The sequence below is a fragment of the Syzygium oleosum genome, unplaced genomic scaffold (assembly GCF_021117445.2).
Source record: "Syzygium oleosum isolate NSW1041296 unplaced genomic scaffold, Sole_v2.1 Sole_v2.01, whole genome shotgun sequence".
NCBI lineage: Eukaryota > Viridiplantae > Streptophyta > Magnoliopsida > Myrtales > Myrtaceae > Syzygium > Syzygium oleosum.
Genome location: NW_026607485.1, coordinates 33284512 through 33303213, shown reverse-complemented (window position 1 = coordinate 33303213; position 18702 = coordinate 33284512). Strand labels below are relative to the sequence as shown.

The 18702-nt window shown below is 40.5% G+C and overlaps 2 protein-coding genes across 3 annotated transcripts; both read right to left on the bottom strand.

Annotated features, from left to right (window-relative positions):
- Positions 1 to 1270: 1270 nt before the first annotated feature.
- LOC115682495 (probable polyol transporter 6) lies at positions 1271 to 3815 on the bottom strand. The gene is made up of 2 exons (XM_030606726.2): positions 3593 to 3815; positions 1271 to 2842 (listed from the first exon to the last, which is right to left on the bottom strand). Exons 1-2 carry the CDS (start codon positions 3711 to 3713, stop codon positions 1452 to 1454), a joined length of 1512 nt encoding a protein of 503 aa, XP_030462586.1. The 5' UTR covers positions 3714 to 3815; the 3' UTR covers positions 1271 to 1451.
- A 4975-nt stretch (positions 3816 to 8790) lies between these two features.
- LOC115682493 (uncharacterized) lies at positions 8791 to 17835 on the bottom strand. Of its 2 annotated transcripts, XM_030606722.2 has the most exons (13): positions 17245 to 17835; positions 17027 to 17095; positions 16818 to 16925; positions 16266 to 16334; positions 15124 to 15285; positions 14526 to 14573; positions 13694 to 13800; positions 13481 to 13552; positions 11977 to 12028; positions 10903 to 11564; positions 9848 to 10057; positions 9535 to 9655; positions 8791 to 9192 (listed from the first exon to the last, which is right to left on the bottom strand). In XM_030606722.2, the coding sequence occupies exons 1-13, from the start codon at positions 17716 to 17718 to the stop codon at positions 9130 to 9132; spliced, it is 2217 nt and encodes a 738-aa protein (XP_030462582.2). In that variant the 5' UTR covers positions 17719 to 17835; the 3' UTR covers positions 8791 to 9129. The 2 variants fall into 2 exon arrangements, with proteins under 2 accessions (XP_030462582.2, XP_030462584.2); XM_030606724.2 differs by lacking the exons at positions 8791 to 9192; positions 9535 to 9655 and having other exon boundaries at positions 9984 to 10057; positions 10911 to 11564.
- Between the last annotated feature and the right edge of the window lie 867 nt (positions 17836 to 18702).

Genomic DNA, 18702 nt, shown 5'->3' with positions numbered 1-18702 from the left:
TTACTTCACTCTCAGAAAAAGAGTTCACGAGTTTGGCTTTTAATGGATTGATATTCATTCAAAGAGAAAAATTCGAAAGCCAAAAGTTTGCCAATTTATTTCAATTGGCAATGAGAGTGTGCATGTATGAGCAACTTCTTACAGACAAAGATAAAGGGCCACCTAAAAACTTTGATAAAATGTGGCGTTAATGGATTATTATAAATCGAAGTATGAATATCCCAAATGAAAACATTGAAATAAATGCGGCAAATATGATGCTCGACAAGCCTTGCGTTTGTCGATTCTTAAAGCTTTCAAAAATAAAAGAAAAAAGAATGGTTAGGGCTAAAGATATCCAAGTTTACTCGTTCAACATTAATAAGTCGAATGAAATTTTCAATTTACTCTTAAAAGATGGCCTGATAAAATTAACGAAAGGCCCAATTATCTCGAGTGAAGAAGATTTAATAAACTAAAAATAATGCAAGTGGCTCTACTAATTTTCGCATTGGCGAGTCTCTGACCTTTAAGAAACTGGAGTCTTAATCCTTAAACTTTCAGTTTTCTACTCTGCTTGATGTTTGAACCTCGTCTTCATGGATTACTTGTCACAACCCATGCACATGATTCAATTACAAGATCACACATAACCAACACATGACATGGTCCAAAACTGAGTTAAGAATGATAACCTTCGAAATTCGGTAACATGCATGATGAAATGATCCAAATTCAAAATCTTCTGATCGTCAAGGGCCAAAAGCCCCTGAAATCCCTGTTTTGAAAAGTTCACAAAGTCATTTCCGGTAACTGGAGAAGAGTCAAAATGTTCTTATGCCATAGTAACAAAACCACGCAGATTGGGTCACAGTGATGCACTGGTGGTGGTGGCTTATACAGATCAAGCACCAGTGGATCACTAGCTCCACAATTTGAGGAAGATAAGAGATGCGCAAGCATATGATATCAGATTGGGTCATCAAAGGTGCGCCACAACGTTAAAAGGGATTTTCGAGGTTCAACCGGGGTTCTATTTGGACTAAATATTTCCGCACTGTAACATAACAATATGTGGTCTTGAAATTTCTAGCCGAAATATCAAACCAACCCGAGAAAGTGACATCCCAAACCACATGATCCTATTTTTGTCATATGATCGATTTGGTTTGACTTTAAACCATCAATGCTAAGTCCACATTCAAATGTTCAAGAAATCAATTGTGGTAGAAAGTTCTTGAAATGGGATAGTGAGTTGAACTAGAGATCAGAAGCGCTTAAAAGATAGGGATAAGAAAAAGCAGCATTGATATTGATCAGAGTTGGATATGTACACTTTCTCAACCATATTTGAACTAAATTACAAGGTTTTTTATGTAACTTAAAGCATAACCTTACATATATATTCCAACTCTTGAGCACGTCAAAGATTTACGTGTAACTTATACTACTTCAAGTGTCTCCAGTCTACACTAGACGTTTGGCTGGATCTCTTTGCCTGTGTCCACGGTGTTACTATTCCTCCTTGTGAAGAGCATCTCAATCTCTTCCAAGGACTTGCCTTTTGTCTCAGGCAAGAAGAAATAAAAGAATCCCAGAGCCAACAAGGATATGCAAGCAAACATGAAGAAGCTCCCACCGATGGTCATGCCGTTTGCTATCGAGAGGAAGCTCATCGCCACGACCGCGTTCATGAGCCGGTTCACCGCGACACCGATGCTCACCCCCTGAGCCCTCAGCTTCAATGGGAATATCTCCGAGCTGTAGACCCATGTGACTGGGGCGATCCCAATCGAGAAGAAGGCCACGTATGTGTACGTGGCCATGATGCTCGAGATGAGAGCCCACAAGAGTTGCTCCTTGGCATTCTCCACCATTGTCAAGCAAAACCCTAATCCAGTTAGGGCGATGATGATCCCCCCAGAGCTCACTAGGAGCAATCTCCTCCTGCCAACTTTGTCAAGCAATAATGTGGCTATCACTATGAATGTGAGCTTTGTGAGGCCAACCCCAACTGTGGCAAGCAAGAGCCTTTTCTTGCTGATCACTCCGGCTTTCTTGAATATCCGCGGGCTGTAGAGGATGACTGCTTCGATCCCCGTTGCATGCTCGAAGAAATGGATCCCAACCGCAGCCAACAAGATCCACCGCACAGAGGGTGAGGGCCTTAGCAAGAGCTCTTTCCACACACCTTCGCCGCGAGTCTTCCTCGGAAGCTCGACAATATCCTCCTTGCAATTCTCGTCGATCCCGGCAGCTATTTTTATGTCTTGGAATCGGGTTTCTGCTTCTTGCTCTGAATTACAAACTAGGAGCAAGACCCTTTTTGCCTCGGCCAGCCGGCCTTGTAATACCAGCCACCTTGGCGATTCAGGCATCTTAAGGATCCCGAATGCCAAGGCAAGGGAAGGGATCGCCGCGACACCTAGCATCATCCTCCACCCTAGCTTTAGGGTCAATTTTGCGAAGAAGTAATTCGATACATAGCCAAGCAAGATCCCAACGCTTATGCCTATCTCTGGCAAAGAGGTTAAGAATCCTCGGTGCGTGGCGGAGGAGATTTCTGCGGAGTACACAGGCGCGATCATTAGGGCGAAGCCAACCCCGATGCCGGCGATGCACCGCCCCGTCATCAAGATTGCATAGGATGGCCCATAGCCCATTATGACTGAACCGAGTAAGAAGATGACGGCGGCAAGAACGATGGTGTAACGGCGGCCGATGTAGTCAGACGTTCTTCCGGCGATGAGAGAGCCCACAAGGGCACAAATGTTGAGGATTCCGGCCAGGATTGCGACCCGCGTGTCTTTTATCTTGAGGTCCTCTTTAATGAAAATCATGGCGCCACTCATGACACCAGTGTCTGGAGTGAAATTGCAGAATCGAAAGTGAAATCAGTACAAGAACGGACAACAAGAATTCATTCCAAGAATAGCATGCTCATACACAATCAAGAAGAGTGTCTCTAAATCAGGAAAAACAGATCTTTTTCATGGCTTCATTCGAAATCAATTGAGGCTAAAAATCCTGTGGAGCCTATAGTAGAAATTGCCAAGCAAAATCAATTATTAATTTTCTATGATATATCTCTAAAACATAGAGTTACAAAAATTTAGCCGACGAGCACGTGCACTCCTGGGAACAATAATCAAAATAGGTTGTTCTTTCATGCTATATCTTTGAATGTTTAGATGTGATTGATCATCGCAATTTTCCTCAAGTTAATCAAGAATTTCTCGTTCAGTAAAAATTATACGTATATTTCCTGACAAGAAACTACAAGAGGTTCTGTACAATCACTATATACGTAAAGGTAAATCAGTTCACATGTTAGTCGGCATAATAGACCTATTCCGATCGCATTAACTTTCTATCAAAAGGAAACATTGGATGATTCGAGGTTCGGCTTTGAGGACACGATCAGTATACGCGAAAGTACAGAGTGCATGGCCTCTATACCGCAGTAGAAAATTTTCGTTCAAACAGAAGGAGTAGAGAAGTAGTCTCATATTTTACAAAGCTGTTCGCTCGAGTAAAGATCTCAAGAAGCAAACGAGATATGCCACCAAATTTAAAAGATGACCACAGAGAGAGAGACAGAGAGAGAGATTACCATAGCCAAAGATGATGGAGACCATGGAGGCAACGATGGCGCAAGCACAGGCGTATCTGTTGACCCCAGAAAGCTTCTCAGACTCACCACCACCATCTCCCAACTTCTCCATGCTCATCATCACAACCTTCTGCTTACTACTCTCACTACTACTACTACTACTACTACTACTACTAGTGCTTCTCTCTCTCTCTCTCTCTCTCTCTCTCTCTCTCTCTCTCTCTCTCTCTCTATAAGAAAGCTCCTTAAACAATCGCAGTCCCAGCTGACCCTTTATAGCACAGCACCAGAGTCACACACCGAGCTCCTTCAATCTGAAGGAATTTTTTAGAGGCCATTATCCTCGAGTTCGAATCGCAATTTGCCACGCCATCGCCGGTGAATCTTTATTGGACACGTTGAAAGGGGACGGGGACAATTTTGACCTGCGTACCCGGCCGACGAAATCTTCTGGCCGACATCCCTCTCCGCGTGCGACCAAAAAAAAAAAAAAAGATATTCCTCTCCGCTGACGTGGCGCCTTTGACTCGGTCGTATGTTACCAGGATAACCTCTTCCCCCCTAATTAAGGGACAGCTAAGCAGTTAACTCTCTGTGGGAGATGATTTCATCTTTATAATCCCAAATGATTAGTGCAGAAAAGGGGGTGCCGACCAAATCAAGGTGCTGCTAAGTACACGACGGGACGATCCTGACAACCTTGATCCGGATCATTAGGGTTAGGATTAACATAGGCTTACCAATCTCGAGTAGGTGCGAATTGTATAATGACTTTTGTCGGCTGGAAAAAATTTGCTTTAAGCCAACTTGCGGGGCTTGAATTTCATGCCCGCCAAAAATTAATTAAAGGGTCTGAATAATTCGTTACTATACCGATTGTTTTTTCTAGCGAACGGTCACGAAACGGAAATATCGACCTATTTCAGGAATGAATTCACCTGCTAATAGTAAAAGTTGTATTATGTCAATAGCTTTGGCGATTTCAATTTGATCTTATTCAAGGCAAAATAAGTAAACCCTTAGAATGGCACGATTAGCTTGAGCGTCAAGAGATTTCCAGCTGAGAAACTGAAGTTTATATGTTAAAATCTGACCAATTATGCTTAAACTTTTTTGCAGATATTAAAGAGCTTGGACTTAACCAGGACATGAAGCTCGCATGATGTTTCATGTCAGGTAACTGCGTCATTGTAATCGTGTCCTTGGATTATTAAATGAAAGTAAAAGGATAATTGCTCAATAAACCCCATAAGCTTTGGCACCGTTACATAATATAGGTGCTGAACTCCGGAAAGTTATAATGCATTCTTGAACTTTGGAAACCTCCAATCCACGAACTCTGAAAAGTTATGGATTAAAACAAAGTGATTAATTAGGATAGCAAGTTTAACTCCTACCTTTGGGGTGGCTACCCTTCCGCACAATCTTGGTCCAAAACAATTAATTTAGTGACAACATTTAATTGTCATGAAAATTTAATCTTATTCATTAATAATGTAAAGTGAAAAGATTGAATAACATCTAATTACTGGATGCAGAGTACAGTCTACTTATTTCGATATCGAGTTGGATTCCGTCACACCATTTTCATAAGTCGGTCTTGTTATTTCCATGTGTACGGTTACATTACTTGATTAGTGTTAACACCCAAAATGACGAACTATTAGTTATAATCAAAAAGTAACAGACTTAGTTGATAATAGCAGAGTTTGGTAAACAATAGAAGTCGTCGATGAAAAGAACAATCGATATCTTGAAAATAATTGACAACTTGCCAAGAAAGTTATCAATAGCAAACATAACAATTGATGAGAACCTTTAATGGGGATAAAGTCATCGACATCGAAATGTCACTACCGAATAGCCATATTTTCAGATATGTAACTTCTTTTAGATAAGTGTTACTAGATAATAGATGCTATTGTGGAATTTTTGTAACTTCTTGTAGATAAGTACTATTGTAATTCCGACAAAACAATTAGTCACTCTCGTTGTTGTTGGTCCATTCCAATGTACTGGAGAAGAGTCAAAAGGTGGCCTAAGGTTACATTAACCCCATGCTTCAAGTGGGCATTGTCGTGGCTCAACAAGAGAAGATGGTAAGCTCTCCATCAAATGAAGGACCCCTAAGAGCATGGCCAATTTCAGGATCCGTGAGTGGTCCAAACGTCTCTGCCGTTGGCCCCAAATCCCACATAAAATGACAAGTCTAGGTGAATTATTTGCAGAGAAACAGATAAGGGGCCTGCTTGATGATGCAGAATCGTGACATCTTAGTTTCCAAAAGGCAGATCTTCGAATCCTGGCGCATGGTGGTAGTGGTGGTGGTGGAAATTATGAACGAACAGTGAATCTAGTATTGATGGGTATATCTGAGGCTCATATTAGTGAATTGATTTTCCTGTCTACTAATGATAAAGTTTTTTTTTTTTTTTTTGGTAACCGAAGATCCGCCACCATTCCCCGGGGACGAGCCCGCACGGGTAATCGGGGCGCCTATACCTCGGGAGAGATTAGCCCAGCAACCCACCGCCAGGGCCCCCCACTTAAATTACGGAACTGAGCGGGGATTCGAACCCAGAACCTCTAAGGAGGGAAGGAAAGCGCCCACCAACTCGGCCATACGCAGGTTTAGATCAATTATATGGAAAATGAAAGCTAAGTGGCGTGCCTCGATGATATAGACCTTGTGATATCTTGTCTTCCAGTGGCAGCTCTTGGAGTCCTAGTGCATGGTGGTGATGGCTATGAACAGACGATGAATCTAGTATTGATATGTACATCGTAGACTGAGAGTAGACAAGCTTTTTCTTCAATCAGCACCTTGCAAATCATGTGTTTTGGCATAGAAAAGGGGCATACACTGAATTGAGGTGGTATAACAGTGAGCATTTTGATCTATTAATTGGGCGTGACAAAGAAATGTTATGTCGAGATAAAGTATCAACTCTTTCGAGATTGATTGTGAGAAAGAAAAGTAAAGCGAGAACGTTCAAGGATGAAGTAGGGTTGCATACGCAATACTTTAGCTTAAGATCAACCGCAAAGAGCAGCTCATGTGATAAGCGTGTTCAGGCCCCTTGCTCAAGTTCAGAGTTCGAATTACCCAACCTGCTCCTTCTTTCAGGGCCGGCCATGAGTACAGACTCTTGTTAAATATGCAATCGATTTGCTTTAAGATTGTGCCAATGCTGACTTCTTCTTGGTTTCACACTAATGATTAGATTTATAAAATTCATGTACGAATCCATGGGATAGATGTTTTACACGTGCAATGTCACTAGACTTTTCATCTCTTTTTACCTAAATGAAGTCGGCATCTGTGCTGTGCTGCGACTGGGGACGACCCACGAATTGTGATTCTTTATCTTTCCGTCTCTTTTTACCTAAATGAAGTCAGAAGAGAAGTGAATTTTGATTCTTCCAACCTTCTCATATATATTTTTTTTTTTGGTCAAGAACCTTCTCATATTTGAATATTCAGAAAGCGTTTCCCTCTTTTTGGAGTTTACGTAGAAAGACAGCTCTTCGATTCTACTGCCTCTTGTTCTGGCCCAAAGAAAGGAGAAAGTCCCCAGTTAGATATGATTTGATTATTGTCATAACTCGAAAAGGAAAAAAAAAATGTGTACAAGTCTCCAAGTGTCACTGACTCGAAAAGGACAAGTGACAATAATTGCAGTTGACTAGTTTGGCCAGATTCTTAACCCTTTGTCGCCAGCTTTTCAAGTCATACAATGTCGACGTCCACACACAAAACAAATCAACGACAGACAAAATAACGTTTTATTTTTCGAAAAAAAGGAAAGAAAATCCTTCAGGAAATATGATTCGATATGGTTTTTTGGGTCTTGTCACTTGACGAAGGATGACTCCAAGGGTTCTTGACGTGGGTAATTGAGTTTTAGTTCAAGTTGGCTCTTATTTATTATGTAATATATTGATATTCTGCATGAGGTTATTCTACCACTTGTTTGATGTGAATACATTTCTATCTTAAGATCGTGTCATTCATAACTTGATCCCATAGAAGTGTTATTAACCACTTGCAGTGAAAACCACAACCCACTCCCCCCCCCCCCCCCCCCCTTTCAACCTTTCCTAATCTGAGGCTAAGGATTAGTGATTGTTACATTAACAAGAGTACACGGGGTTGGTTCGAGAATATGATTCTTTGTTTGTTAATTTATAGCAATGTTAGGTACATTGAAATTATTTGTTACATGAAAATCTGGTATTTCTGGTGACTATTACTTTGCAGTAAGAGTTACATCTAATTGCCATTTCGACACAATTAAGTTGAGTAGTTTTAGGGCTTCTCCTTTTATTTATCGGAGGGCGGCCATGCCATTCTCTTTAATCCTAGTAGGGACCAGAGCGCGACAGCAATTTGGATATAAGTATGTTTATCATGTTTCCCGATTTACCCTAAGTTCTGCCATTCTCTTCAAGTGTCAAATGAAGCCGTGTTTATCATATTTCCCGTTGTACCCTAAGTTCTGCCATTTACAGTCTAATTGTAAATGAAATTGCGCATCATTGACTATCTTTTCATTAACATGTGACACTTGCTACGAACTACAATGTGATATACTATCAATGAGCGGAAGTTACAACAAGTACTCCAAATCAAAATATATTTATCTTTCGACCGAAAAACAAAAAGAAAAACCCTACTTCAATTTAGTTTTTACTAAATTTATACACGTTCATGTGTGTTGTAGAACAATAATTTACCAAACTCTGCAATTGGGTAATCACAAAATTTGCTCCCGCTCTTTCGAAGCAAAGCGAGAACATGGAATATATGATCACAAGAGGCAGCAAGACATACTTGACCCGCTCAGGTTAGCTAGTAACGCATGGTTAAAGACCATAGTGGAAGTTCTTCCATTCCGGATCCATACTCCATCTTCTCGTTCACATGCAATTTTTAGATGATTTACACCTAAGGCTACCAACGCTGCACCGATTATGGTTAAAAAGTTGCGAATAAAGAGAATTGACCTTATGTGAGCCTCGCAGCGATGCTTCCGAATATTTCTGTGATCAGAAGAAAGAGCATCGGATTCAAGCGAGACAGTACATGCAAATAAAACCGCTCTAAGCTAGCAAGACGAACCCAACTTTGCCCTCATCTTCACTTGTTCTTTAGATTTCGTGCAGCCCATAAGCGCCTCAAGGTGGATGACAAGCAATTACAGGAAAATACCTCACAAGAGCTTCAAAATGCCGCAAGAGCAAGACAAGAAACAGAAGTCGGAATTAATTAGACACCAATACCGCTATACCAATTGTCGATTTTCCCTCGTATGCATAAGAGAGTCATCGTATTCAATAGTGAGATTTAACTCTTCTGTGTCTTCTCGTCTCCACAAAATACTAGGTCAAAATCGCGATACTTCACTCTCGATATTTGATGGTTCAGCCCAAAGTAAATTCACCTTCTCTTGTCAGTAACTTATGATATGCCATGTGGACTCTCCGCCAGGCACTGAAGCATGTCTTGCATCACTTGATTGTTCTGATCATGTAAATCATACGTTGCTGCTTTTCAGAAACCAGAAAGAACCCTTGGATTCACACAGATCATTCATGACCTGTAAAAAGTTTAGTTTCTGTTAAGCAAAGAAAGAACCAGAGTTCGCTCAAATCAATCTGCTTTCTCGCCTCTTCCGTGCCAATCATATGATTAGCCAATACTGTATATTAAAGCAATATTAGAAAAAGGAAAAATCAAGCACAATTGAATTTGCTTTTTGTTCAATTATAAGTTCTTTTTTGTCCTGTGGTTGTGTCTATGCCCAATGAAGAACTATATCTCGAGTTTATAAGAATCAAGGACCTTGGAACTTCTCATCAAAAGAAAGTCCCATTTTCAAGGTAAATAGATTTTTGTCAGAAAAAGAGAAGCCTCTGTAAGCTATATCTATAAAGCTGACCTTTGTATATTCAGCATTTGCAATGTCTCTCTTCAGAGCCATCTTGGCAGCTTGAAATATTTCGGCCCTCTTAAGTGTTGCATTGGGTCCTTTACCTATCAGGAGGTGTATAACAACTTCCCTGCAAGGATGACTGGAAAATTTCAAAAACAAGACAACAAACAGCAGCTTAAAAGATGGCAGCCCTTGGTCCCAAAAAGACAAACTGTTGGAAAATCAGGCCAATCCCAAAAAATCATACCTCAAAAGGGACAATTCATAGATTTTATCGCAGAAGAAGAACATAAAAAAACATGGCTATTGCATTAATTACCTCAATGGATCAAGTTCTGGGTGCTCTGGGGATGACTTCAAAACATAAAGCTCATGAATGTTTACTGCAACTTGTGCAATAACTTTCTTAAGTTCATCTGGAGGGGCATCAACCCCAAGTGCTGCAGCTTTTTCCATTCTAGGATCCGCTTTGGGAAGAGTGGCCTGAGAAAGTGCCAAACCCCGCAGACGTTGACAAATAAACTGAAAGCTGCAAACAAGATGATTCCACCATGGTCAATGAGTCTCTAGGGGAAACTCGGAACAACTGCAGATAAATTGCCATGTAAAATTCATCTAACAACTCTTCTCAGAAGTGACTAGTCCAGCCATGTTAAGAAAGGGAACATATTTTCTAAATTTTATGGGTACATCTTCAAAACAAAGACTTGGCCCGAACTAGGTTAGCCAGATGGCTTTAGACAATATACGTACATTAAAACTCAACTGTGATTTATCATACTAAAAGGCCTGACTCAACCTTGTTAGATACTAAAGCAGGGGACAGAACCAAAACAGAAACCACTTAAGGCAACCATTAAGTAAGTTTCAAACGTTTCTCCAGAAGAAGTTAAATCCAAAAATCATGATGACGTTATCACGAGCTAGGGGACAAAAATAGAAGGAAAAAGGACCAAAGACAGAAGAATGGCTGGTGGGGGCCGATGCATTTGGACTTCATATTGGTATTTGTTGTTTAACACATCGCCCTTGGTCATTAGACTGATGACCCAATTGAGATGTAAAAAAAGAAAAGAATTTAATTCCATCCAAAACTGTACACCACCCTTATCCACAGTCCTCCCAAACGGAAAGTTAAAAAAAAGGAAGAACAGAAAAGAATTATTGCCTTCACAAACTAAAAGCACATAAACAAAGTCAAAAAAGGAAAAAAGTAAATGTGGGCACACAGAATATGGAGGAATTCAAAATTGCTGACCAGTAAAAGCACCTAGCTTTCTTTATAATTGTCGTCATCTGATTCAGTGTAAGTGATATGTGATAGCTAGTGCAGAAAGGAAAATGGGGAAAGAGATGGAAATCACTCATCCATACTCGCAAACCTTGTGACTCTGAAAGATTTTCAGCAAAGCCTTTGGCAAAGCTTCAAGGGTTTCATTTGACATAGTTCTCCTGCCAGGGGCAACTCTGCTTGTAGCTTTTATGGATGTTTTGTCTGAACTTGGAGGTTTGTCTGCCCTACTAGCAATGGCAACTTTGGTTTGAGCATTCTTTGAATTATCCTGACCTCTTCCAATTTTGTCACCTTGCTCAGGTTTCGTCAAGGATTTCATTATTTCTGTCTCAATGCCCTCCCAGATTCGCTTTTGCTTGCTTACAATATCTGGATATTTTTTCATAAATGAAACATCAGTTTCCTGCTTAAACTTCCAATCACGTAAGGAAGACCTTTCAGTGGCGAAGACAATCAGGAACTTTTTAATGGCATCAGCAAGTATTTTCTTAACAGGTAGTTCTGAGATGTGAACCACAGGCTTCTTGTTGAACTTAAGAAGGGTATAATCTCTAGCCCACACATCGAGGCGATAACCTTTAACCAGAGATTCAGTAGAAGGTCTTTGTAATATCAATGCAGTCTTGGGAACCCAACATCCTTGCACCAACAGAGCATTACGCTGTAATTCGCTCAGGAAGACATCATCGGAAACATCAGGAACGTTGTACCTTAGAGCACTGTAACGATGCACTTCAGGACCCTAGAGAAAAAGCGAATTTCAGTTTGACATGTGAAAGAAAAATATAGATATATCATATGAAATGACATCCATTTAGTCCTCACCCCAAAAAACCCTACAACAAATAGAAAGCATTTAGAGGAGGGCCATTAATCCGTATTCCCTGATCCAACTAATCATTTGATTGATGAGTCACAAACAGGGATATCACCTATATTTATGAGTAGTCAAGCTTGTATCAGGAGAATGTCCATCACTTATTAATCACCAATCAAAGGCCTGGTTGCAGAAACCTTCCTCCGACTAGGATGAAGGAAAATATAGCCATTCATACAAAGATAAAACAGAATTCACCATTCTGAGACATTTATCTACTTGCTGCCATTGTCACGTCAAAGCGTGTATAGAACAAAAAAGTGAAGGGGCAACACACCTGACAAAGCATCATCCTAATTCTCTCATCCGGTGGAGTTGACAATAGGGCCCTGAAAAGGATAATTATGAATTTGAAGGTCATGTGCACGAATAACAAGCTAATCCTGGATCGAACAATTGCAATCTTCTCGGTCTATGCAGATCAAGTACAAGAATGTTGCACAATTCTAAGAAAGTCCAACCCAAAAAAGTTTAAGTCGACAGGTGGACGGAGACTACATGAATATCAGGCCAAGTGAAACCCCACAACGTAGGATACTCAACACCCCCTCTCACATTCAAACCAAACAAGGAAAGGCTTGTGGAATTGACGAATTGTGAGCTCAAATAGAAATAAAATAGGTCCGTACTTGGCTCTTTGATACAATGTTAGAAAGTCCAACCAAAAATCTTAAGCCAATTAGTAGAGGAAGAGTACCTGAATATAACACCCATTGAAACCCCATAGACAAGCGCATGGGATGTTCAGCAACAATTAAGACAAACACAAGACCTTGGTTCCCACAACAATCAGTTATGACATTACAAGTTTTATCGACATTCAAAAAAAAGTTTAAAAACAAAAAGGAATAGTTGAATCCAATAAATAAATTCAGGAGACAGCAAAAAAAATGAATATCATCTTTACGTTGCTAATCTTAAGAAAAAGAAAGTTAAGCAAGAAAAGGAAATAGTTGAATCCATTAAATAATCTCTATAGGCAGAAAAAAAAAAGGATAAGTGCCAAAATTTGTATGTTGTTTACGTTTCAAATGCTATGATTTAAGAAAAGTCATAGTGTGTCCATTGCAAGATTTATATTGAGCAAAAAGTAAAAGCCTATCAAGACAGGCCCAAAATGACTAGTTAGAATAGCGACTTACTAAGGAAACGATTCTAATAACAGAACCAGAAGCTTTGGCAGGTTAATATTTTGGAGCTTTATTAATTTTAAAGAAAATAAAGAAGAATAGTCATTTAAATTTCTAAATGACATATATATGCCAGGATGCTATGTTTTGCTTAAGTTGAACATTAATAATGCAAAATGTCTAGTTAGAATAGCAAATTAGTGAAAAAGGAAGGACACTTCTAATAACAGAGCCAGAAGCTTTGGCAAGTTATTACTTTGGAGCTTTATTAATTGTGAAGAAAATAAGGAAGAATAGTCATTTAAATTTCTAAATGGCATGCTTGTTTTCAAAAAATATACCAGAATGCTATTTCTTGCGTAAGTTGGATATTAATAAAACAAATGATGATGCGAAACTTCGCACGTTCACCTCCTCACAAGTTAGAGGTCTAATTTTGTAGCTTTACTCCCTCTTATTTGGTATTAACAAGTATGTAATTGCATAAAAAAATATGTAAATTTCAGATTTTAGGCCTCGATTTGACAAAAAAAAAATGTAGGATTTTACAATCCTCAATCCAATCTTACGAAACAATCTCCACAGACCTCAAAACAATCCTATGTAGAATCCCGATCATGACAACCTTGGAGGAATAGAGAACAACCCTACCTTCTCGAAGCACCATTTGTTTTGAGGTTCTGCTTGTGCACTCCTGGACATAATAAATCAACATAATCACACCTGCAAAGGAATACAATAATTCAGGACTTAGGAGTACGTGAGGTAAAATATAACCAGACACTTTGTGATTTGAAACGAGTTGCAGTACTACATTTAAGTAGCGAGAGAAAACAGATTTTGGTTTCAGAGAATGGTACACACGGATTCATTGCGAAAAGAATAGGAGAATTTTCTTCTGCCGTCATTCCGTGTAGATAATGGGTTGATAGATCACTCTTTGAGCTATGGTACTCCAATTGAATCCAGAGCTGAAAAGATCCAACATTTAGAAGAATAACAGTCAACCCCCATCGACACCCCTTAATCAAATAAACAACTAAAGATTTCTTCAGTTCAAAACCAAATCCATGATGAGAAAATCAAAAGTAGTGTACATTTGTTTTACATTTGATTATTCTAGAGGAACATCTGTCCGTCAGTACTAGACCTATTTAGTAAAAACTTGTGGAATTTAAGGAAAAAACAGCTTGAATCTATAGATAACATATTTATTGAATATAAGTGAACAGAATGCCAAGCATGATACTAGTCTCGGATTTCTAAATACTTTCTGTCTTAATATATTTTTCACATATCCTTGGATACAGAATGTAAAATTTCTTCTGATCCCGCTGAAGTTGCCAAAATTCAAAATCTAAGTCGCTGGTGTCTCCAGCATGTTATCTTTCCACAAACTAATCTAGCTATGCATCAAATTTATGTACAATAGGAATATGTCTAGGAGAATACAATTAAGTCAAGAGGGATTGTAAAGTTTATCTGCATGGCCTATGCCAGTTCACTTGGTGCCCCATTTAGTATTCATATAAGTATAGAGCAAAAAAAAAAGAGATGGAGCATCAGAGACAATGTCATAAAGGGAATTTATCTTCATGACAAAAGGCAATATATTAAACGAAACGTGATTATCTGCTTCAAACCAATAAATGCTGCATAATCAGCATTCTGGCGTGTATGATTAAGGGTCACATACCTCATCATTCTCTAACTCTTGTTCAGCAGAAGATGCCATTTTTTTGGCCTGCCATAGAGATATACACAATGAGGAATTATAACATTGATTACTGCTCCCGGTCCTATAGCTACGCAATCAGCAACCACAAAAGGGTAGACAGATGCATAATGAACTGTAAAATAAATGAGATAACGAAAAAAGGAAAAACAAAGTGTCTGCAAATCACAGACACAAGCAACAACGTATGTATGTATCTCTACATCTATGATTTTGTACACGCACATAAGCACACATTTCAGCACAGCCATGCATCACATTAGAATGAAACTCCACTGTGAGGTACATATTAATTGACAGAAAAGTGCAAAACTCTCATTTTTCTATTTCGGCCGCTCACTAAATTTCTATAACATTGTTACCACCGTAATTAGAAAATATAGTGAGCCTTCCTGGATACGAAAAATGTTGCTTTCTCCTTTAGTGCGGGTTTTTCTAATGCATAGAATATATTGTAATGTTGCACCGGGTTTGGCATATCATAAGGTTGAAAAGCCTAGTCCAGAATAAAAAGCTACACTAAAAGGGAAAAAGGAAGAGGATCAAATGGAAACATAACCTGCTTCTTAGATGAACCGGCAGATTTTTCTTCGTTCGATTCTTCTGCTTTAACACTGACTTCATTTTCGCCCTTGACATAGTTCTTCTTTGAGGAATCAGAAGTAAGATGGGCCATCGACGGTCGAAGCTGTACCACTGCATGTACAGGGTTCAAGTATAGCTGCAAGATGAAATGGAAGACATGGCCTAAAATAACTCCTAAAAGGCAAATGACCAAGCTGTAAGAATAATACAGCACAAAAGCATTATTGGCTGTTATGTCGGTTCTTGCTAATTCAGCCACAAAGTTAAGAGCATTTTCACCTAAAAGGCGGGAAATTTGAAGTACCAGCATCCATGGCATGTGCAAACAAACTGCCCTTTTACAGTCAAAACATGGCTTTAGTTTAATGATCACCGAGGGAAAAAATAATCACTCCAGTTCATGGGGAAAAACCATCTTAAACTCTTCTCATATCTCCATCATAAATAGGAGAGATAACTGACATATTGTATCCTTCAACACTTCAAGTCATTCAAGGTTAAACGTTAAACAAAATTCAAGCATATGTCATAAGATAACTCTTAAATCACACAAAGAATGAAAAGCACCAAATTACCCATTTACTTGATATTTCAAAGCACTGGAAATTAAGAGAAAAAGGGGCAGCTGAAATGACGTTAGAACTAGAACCTTGAACACCGATTCCTTCAATCTAAGTCAATAATACAAGCAACAATTTGCCAATCTCACTTTTGCTGAAAGAGATATTTTAATGTTTAAGCCTCGCACATTACCATTATATAGAATCTGCAATCTGTCTAATTGAGAAACCAATAACACAGATTCTCCTCCAAAGGTCTGATACGAAGAAAAGCGTTTTAGCTTTTCAATAAACCGATTCCATCAGCCAACATGATTCTAATTGACTTCCTCCCCATATATCTATTGCCGTATGAAAGCTGTGCAAAAGGATTAGAGATCATGGCTGAACTTCCATCTCAGACTAAACCATGCCATGACACAAAGCTTCTCTCCAGTGAGCATTTGCAGTTATTTGCCACTCCATTATAGCAGCTCATATGACAACTGAATTTTCAGTAGCTAACGAAAAAACATTTTCAAAAAGCACTACAGTGGAAGTCAGGATATGCAAATACCTTGTTGTCCATCAAAACACCAACAGCATAGCCAGTTGCACAGGGTGGCCTCCATGAAGATGACAAAGTCTAAAGAGAGATATTAAATACCGAATCATTAGAGTGTCACTGAACTTATCCAAACAGATACAAAACCAGACACATGGATGGGAACATCCAAAACATCTATCGATTGAAAGGCAGAAGCAGAGCACAAAATGAAGGGAAACGAAGCAAAACAAAAAGGAAAAGGAAAAGGCCGAGCGAAAAGAGAAATCGACATAATCAAGCAAATTACTGAGGCTCATAAAAGCTTGTGAGCGAAAATTTCTCCCTGCCAAATATTTCAGTATTACATCTTTTGACGACCCTCTTAAGGAAACCTAGATTCTGCATCTACGAGCCTTTTAAGTGGTCATACCGATATTTCCCTCACAAATTAAATAATATGGAGCCAAAAATTATACCTAAAATGACAAAATTCAAACAGCCGTATCGCATTATCTTAAGGCAGAAACGACACACATTAAGAATTCGCTACTCAGACACTGGAACCTGAAATAAAGATCAAACCTGCTTTGTCATCATTAATCTGCTACTGCATTCGCCGTCATAATTCTTGGAGTCCACGTCAATGGACAAATCGACTTCGATTTCGGAACCGCCCGATTTCACCCTGACCTACGTAACAAAAAGGCAGATTCAAGACACAAAAACCTTCTTTCCTCCCAAAAGTTTCAGCGCAAAACAAAGCTAGCCAATCACAAAATCAAGTCGCTTACCTCCTCGCAACGCTCGTCCATTTCGTACGGCCGCCACGACGGTCTCAGCGGATACTGCATCACGTACAACTGAAAACGAAAACGAGAATTCACTCCTCAGATCCTCCTCCGCAAGCCTCACAGCACAAAGCGATGAGAATTAACCGGCAAACAGATTATCCTAATTCCAGGAAAAAGAAACTCCCCGGGAAAAACCTCGACTCGAAGACGAGAACAACCTGAGCGCTGGCGCCGATGGAAGGATTGAAGTAGACGTCGATCTCGCGCACGACCTCGTCGCCCACGCCGCCGCCGCCGTCCGCGTCCATCGGCACCGCTTCCTCCTGCTGATCCTCCTCCTCCTCCTCCTCCTCCGGCTTGCGGTCCGCTTCCATTGGCGCAACCCCGTTCGAGGTCGACGGCTCCGGCTCCGACTCCTCCCGCGCCGCCGCCGCCGCGACACCGACCGGCGGCTTCAAATCCTTCCCTTCCCCGTCTTCTTCATCTCCTTCCTCCTTCTTGCTCGGGATCGGAGCATCGGCTCGCCGCGGCTCCGTCGCCGGCGCCGGCGCCGGGTCCTCGAGCTTCGGCTTGGGCCTGAGCGGTGCCTTGGAGGACTTGGGAGCGAACTTGGGAGCGAACTTGGTGGCTCGGGACGGGGCGGGGGCCGGGGCGGGATTGCCGAGGTCGTCGAGATCGTCGTCGAGGTCCATCTCCCTCCCCTCCCTTCCCTTCCCTGCGCGCGCGCAAGAGTCGGTGATTTTCTCTGTACGTGTGGGAGGAGAAGGAAGGAAGGAAGATATAATAAGGGTTTTATGTGGGTTTTTGGCGTGCTCTAGAGAGAGAGAGAGAGAGAGGGAGGGAGAGAGTCTCTCTTATGATTCCGAAAATCTGGGGACATAGATGGGCCCGGAAAGCCCGTTTCCAGAGCCCGGCGAATGGGCTTTGAAATTGGGCCCATATGCTCTAGCGAATGGGCCCAGTTCCTTAAAAAGTAATCTCGAACTTTAGGTCCGATCTCAATTCTGCCCCGAGCTCTTTTTTTTTTGTCTGAAAGAAATCTTTCGATTTTTACTTTATTCCCGAATCCGCCCGCACGTCAAAGAATTGCTGCTGATTTCTTTGAAATTACCAACATAAAGGTTAGTTAGGGATCCATTATCAGAGCATGCATCTTTATCAAAACCGACACATTTGTATGGAATAACAACAGCCCTCCTGATGCTGATAATCTTGAAGAAATTGATGGTGATTTTTGGATACGTTGGTAGATTTGGGACTAGAGCAAAAGTCGAGGATCTTTCTTTAGACAAAGAAAAGTTGAGAACAAAATTGAGATTGGATCTAAAGTTGACGATTTTTTAGGGAATTAGCTCTTAAGAAGGGGAGGAAAGACTTCTTGTTAAAAGGACTGGGGGTGTTTGGTTCAACTTTGGGAAGGGGCTTTGGGCCTCGAAAGCCCCTTCCCAAAATGCTGGAGTGTTTAATTCAGCATTTAGCCTAGTATTGGCCAAATGCTAGCATTCCAAATGCTGAAAGCCCAATGCTGGTCCGGATCAACCTTCGGCTTTCAGCATTCCCGAATGCTACTGTTCACATTTTTTTTTTTGGGGCTTGAAGCTGTTCATCTTCTTCACCAGAAGGGCCGGCAAGGGAGAAGGGCCGGCGAGGTCGCCTGGGGTCGGGCGACCCCCAGC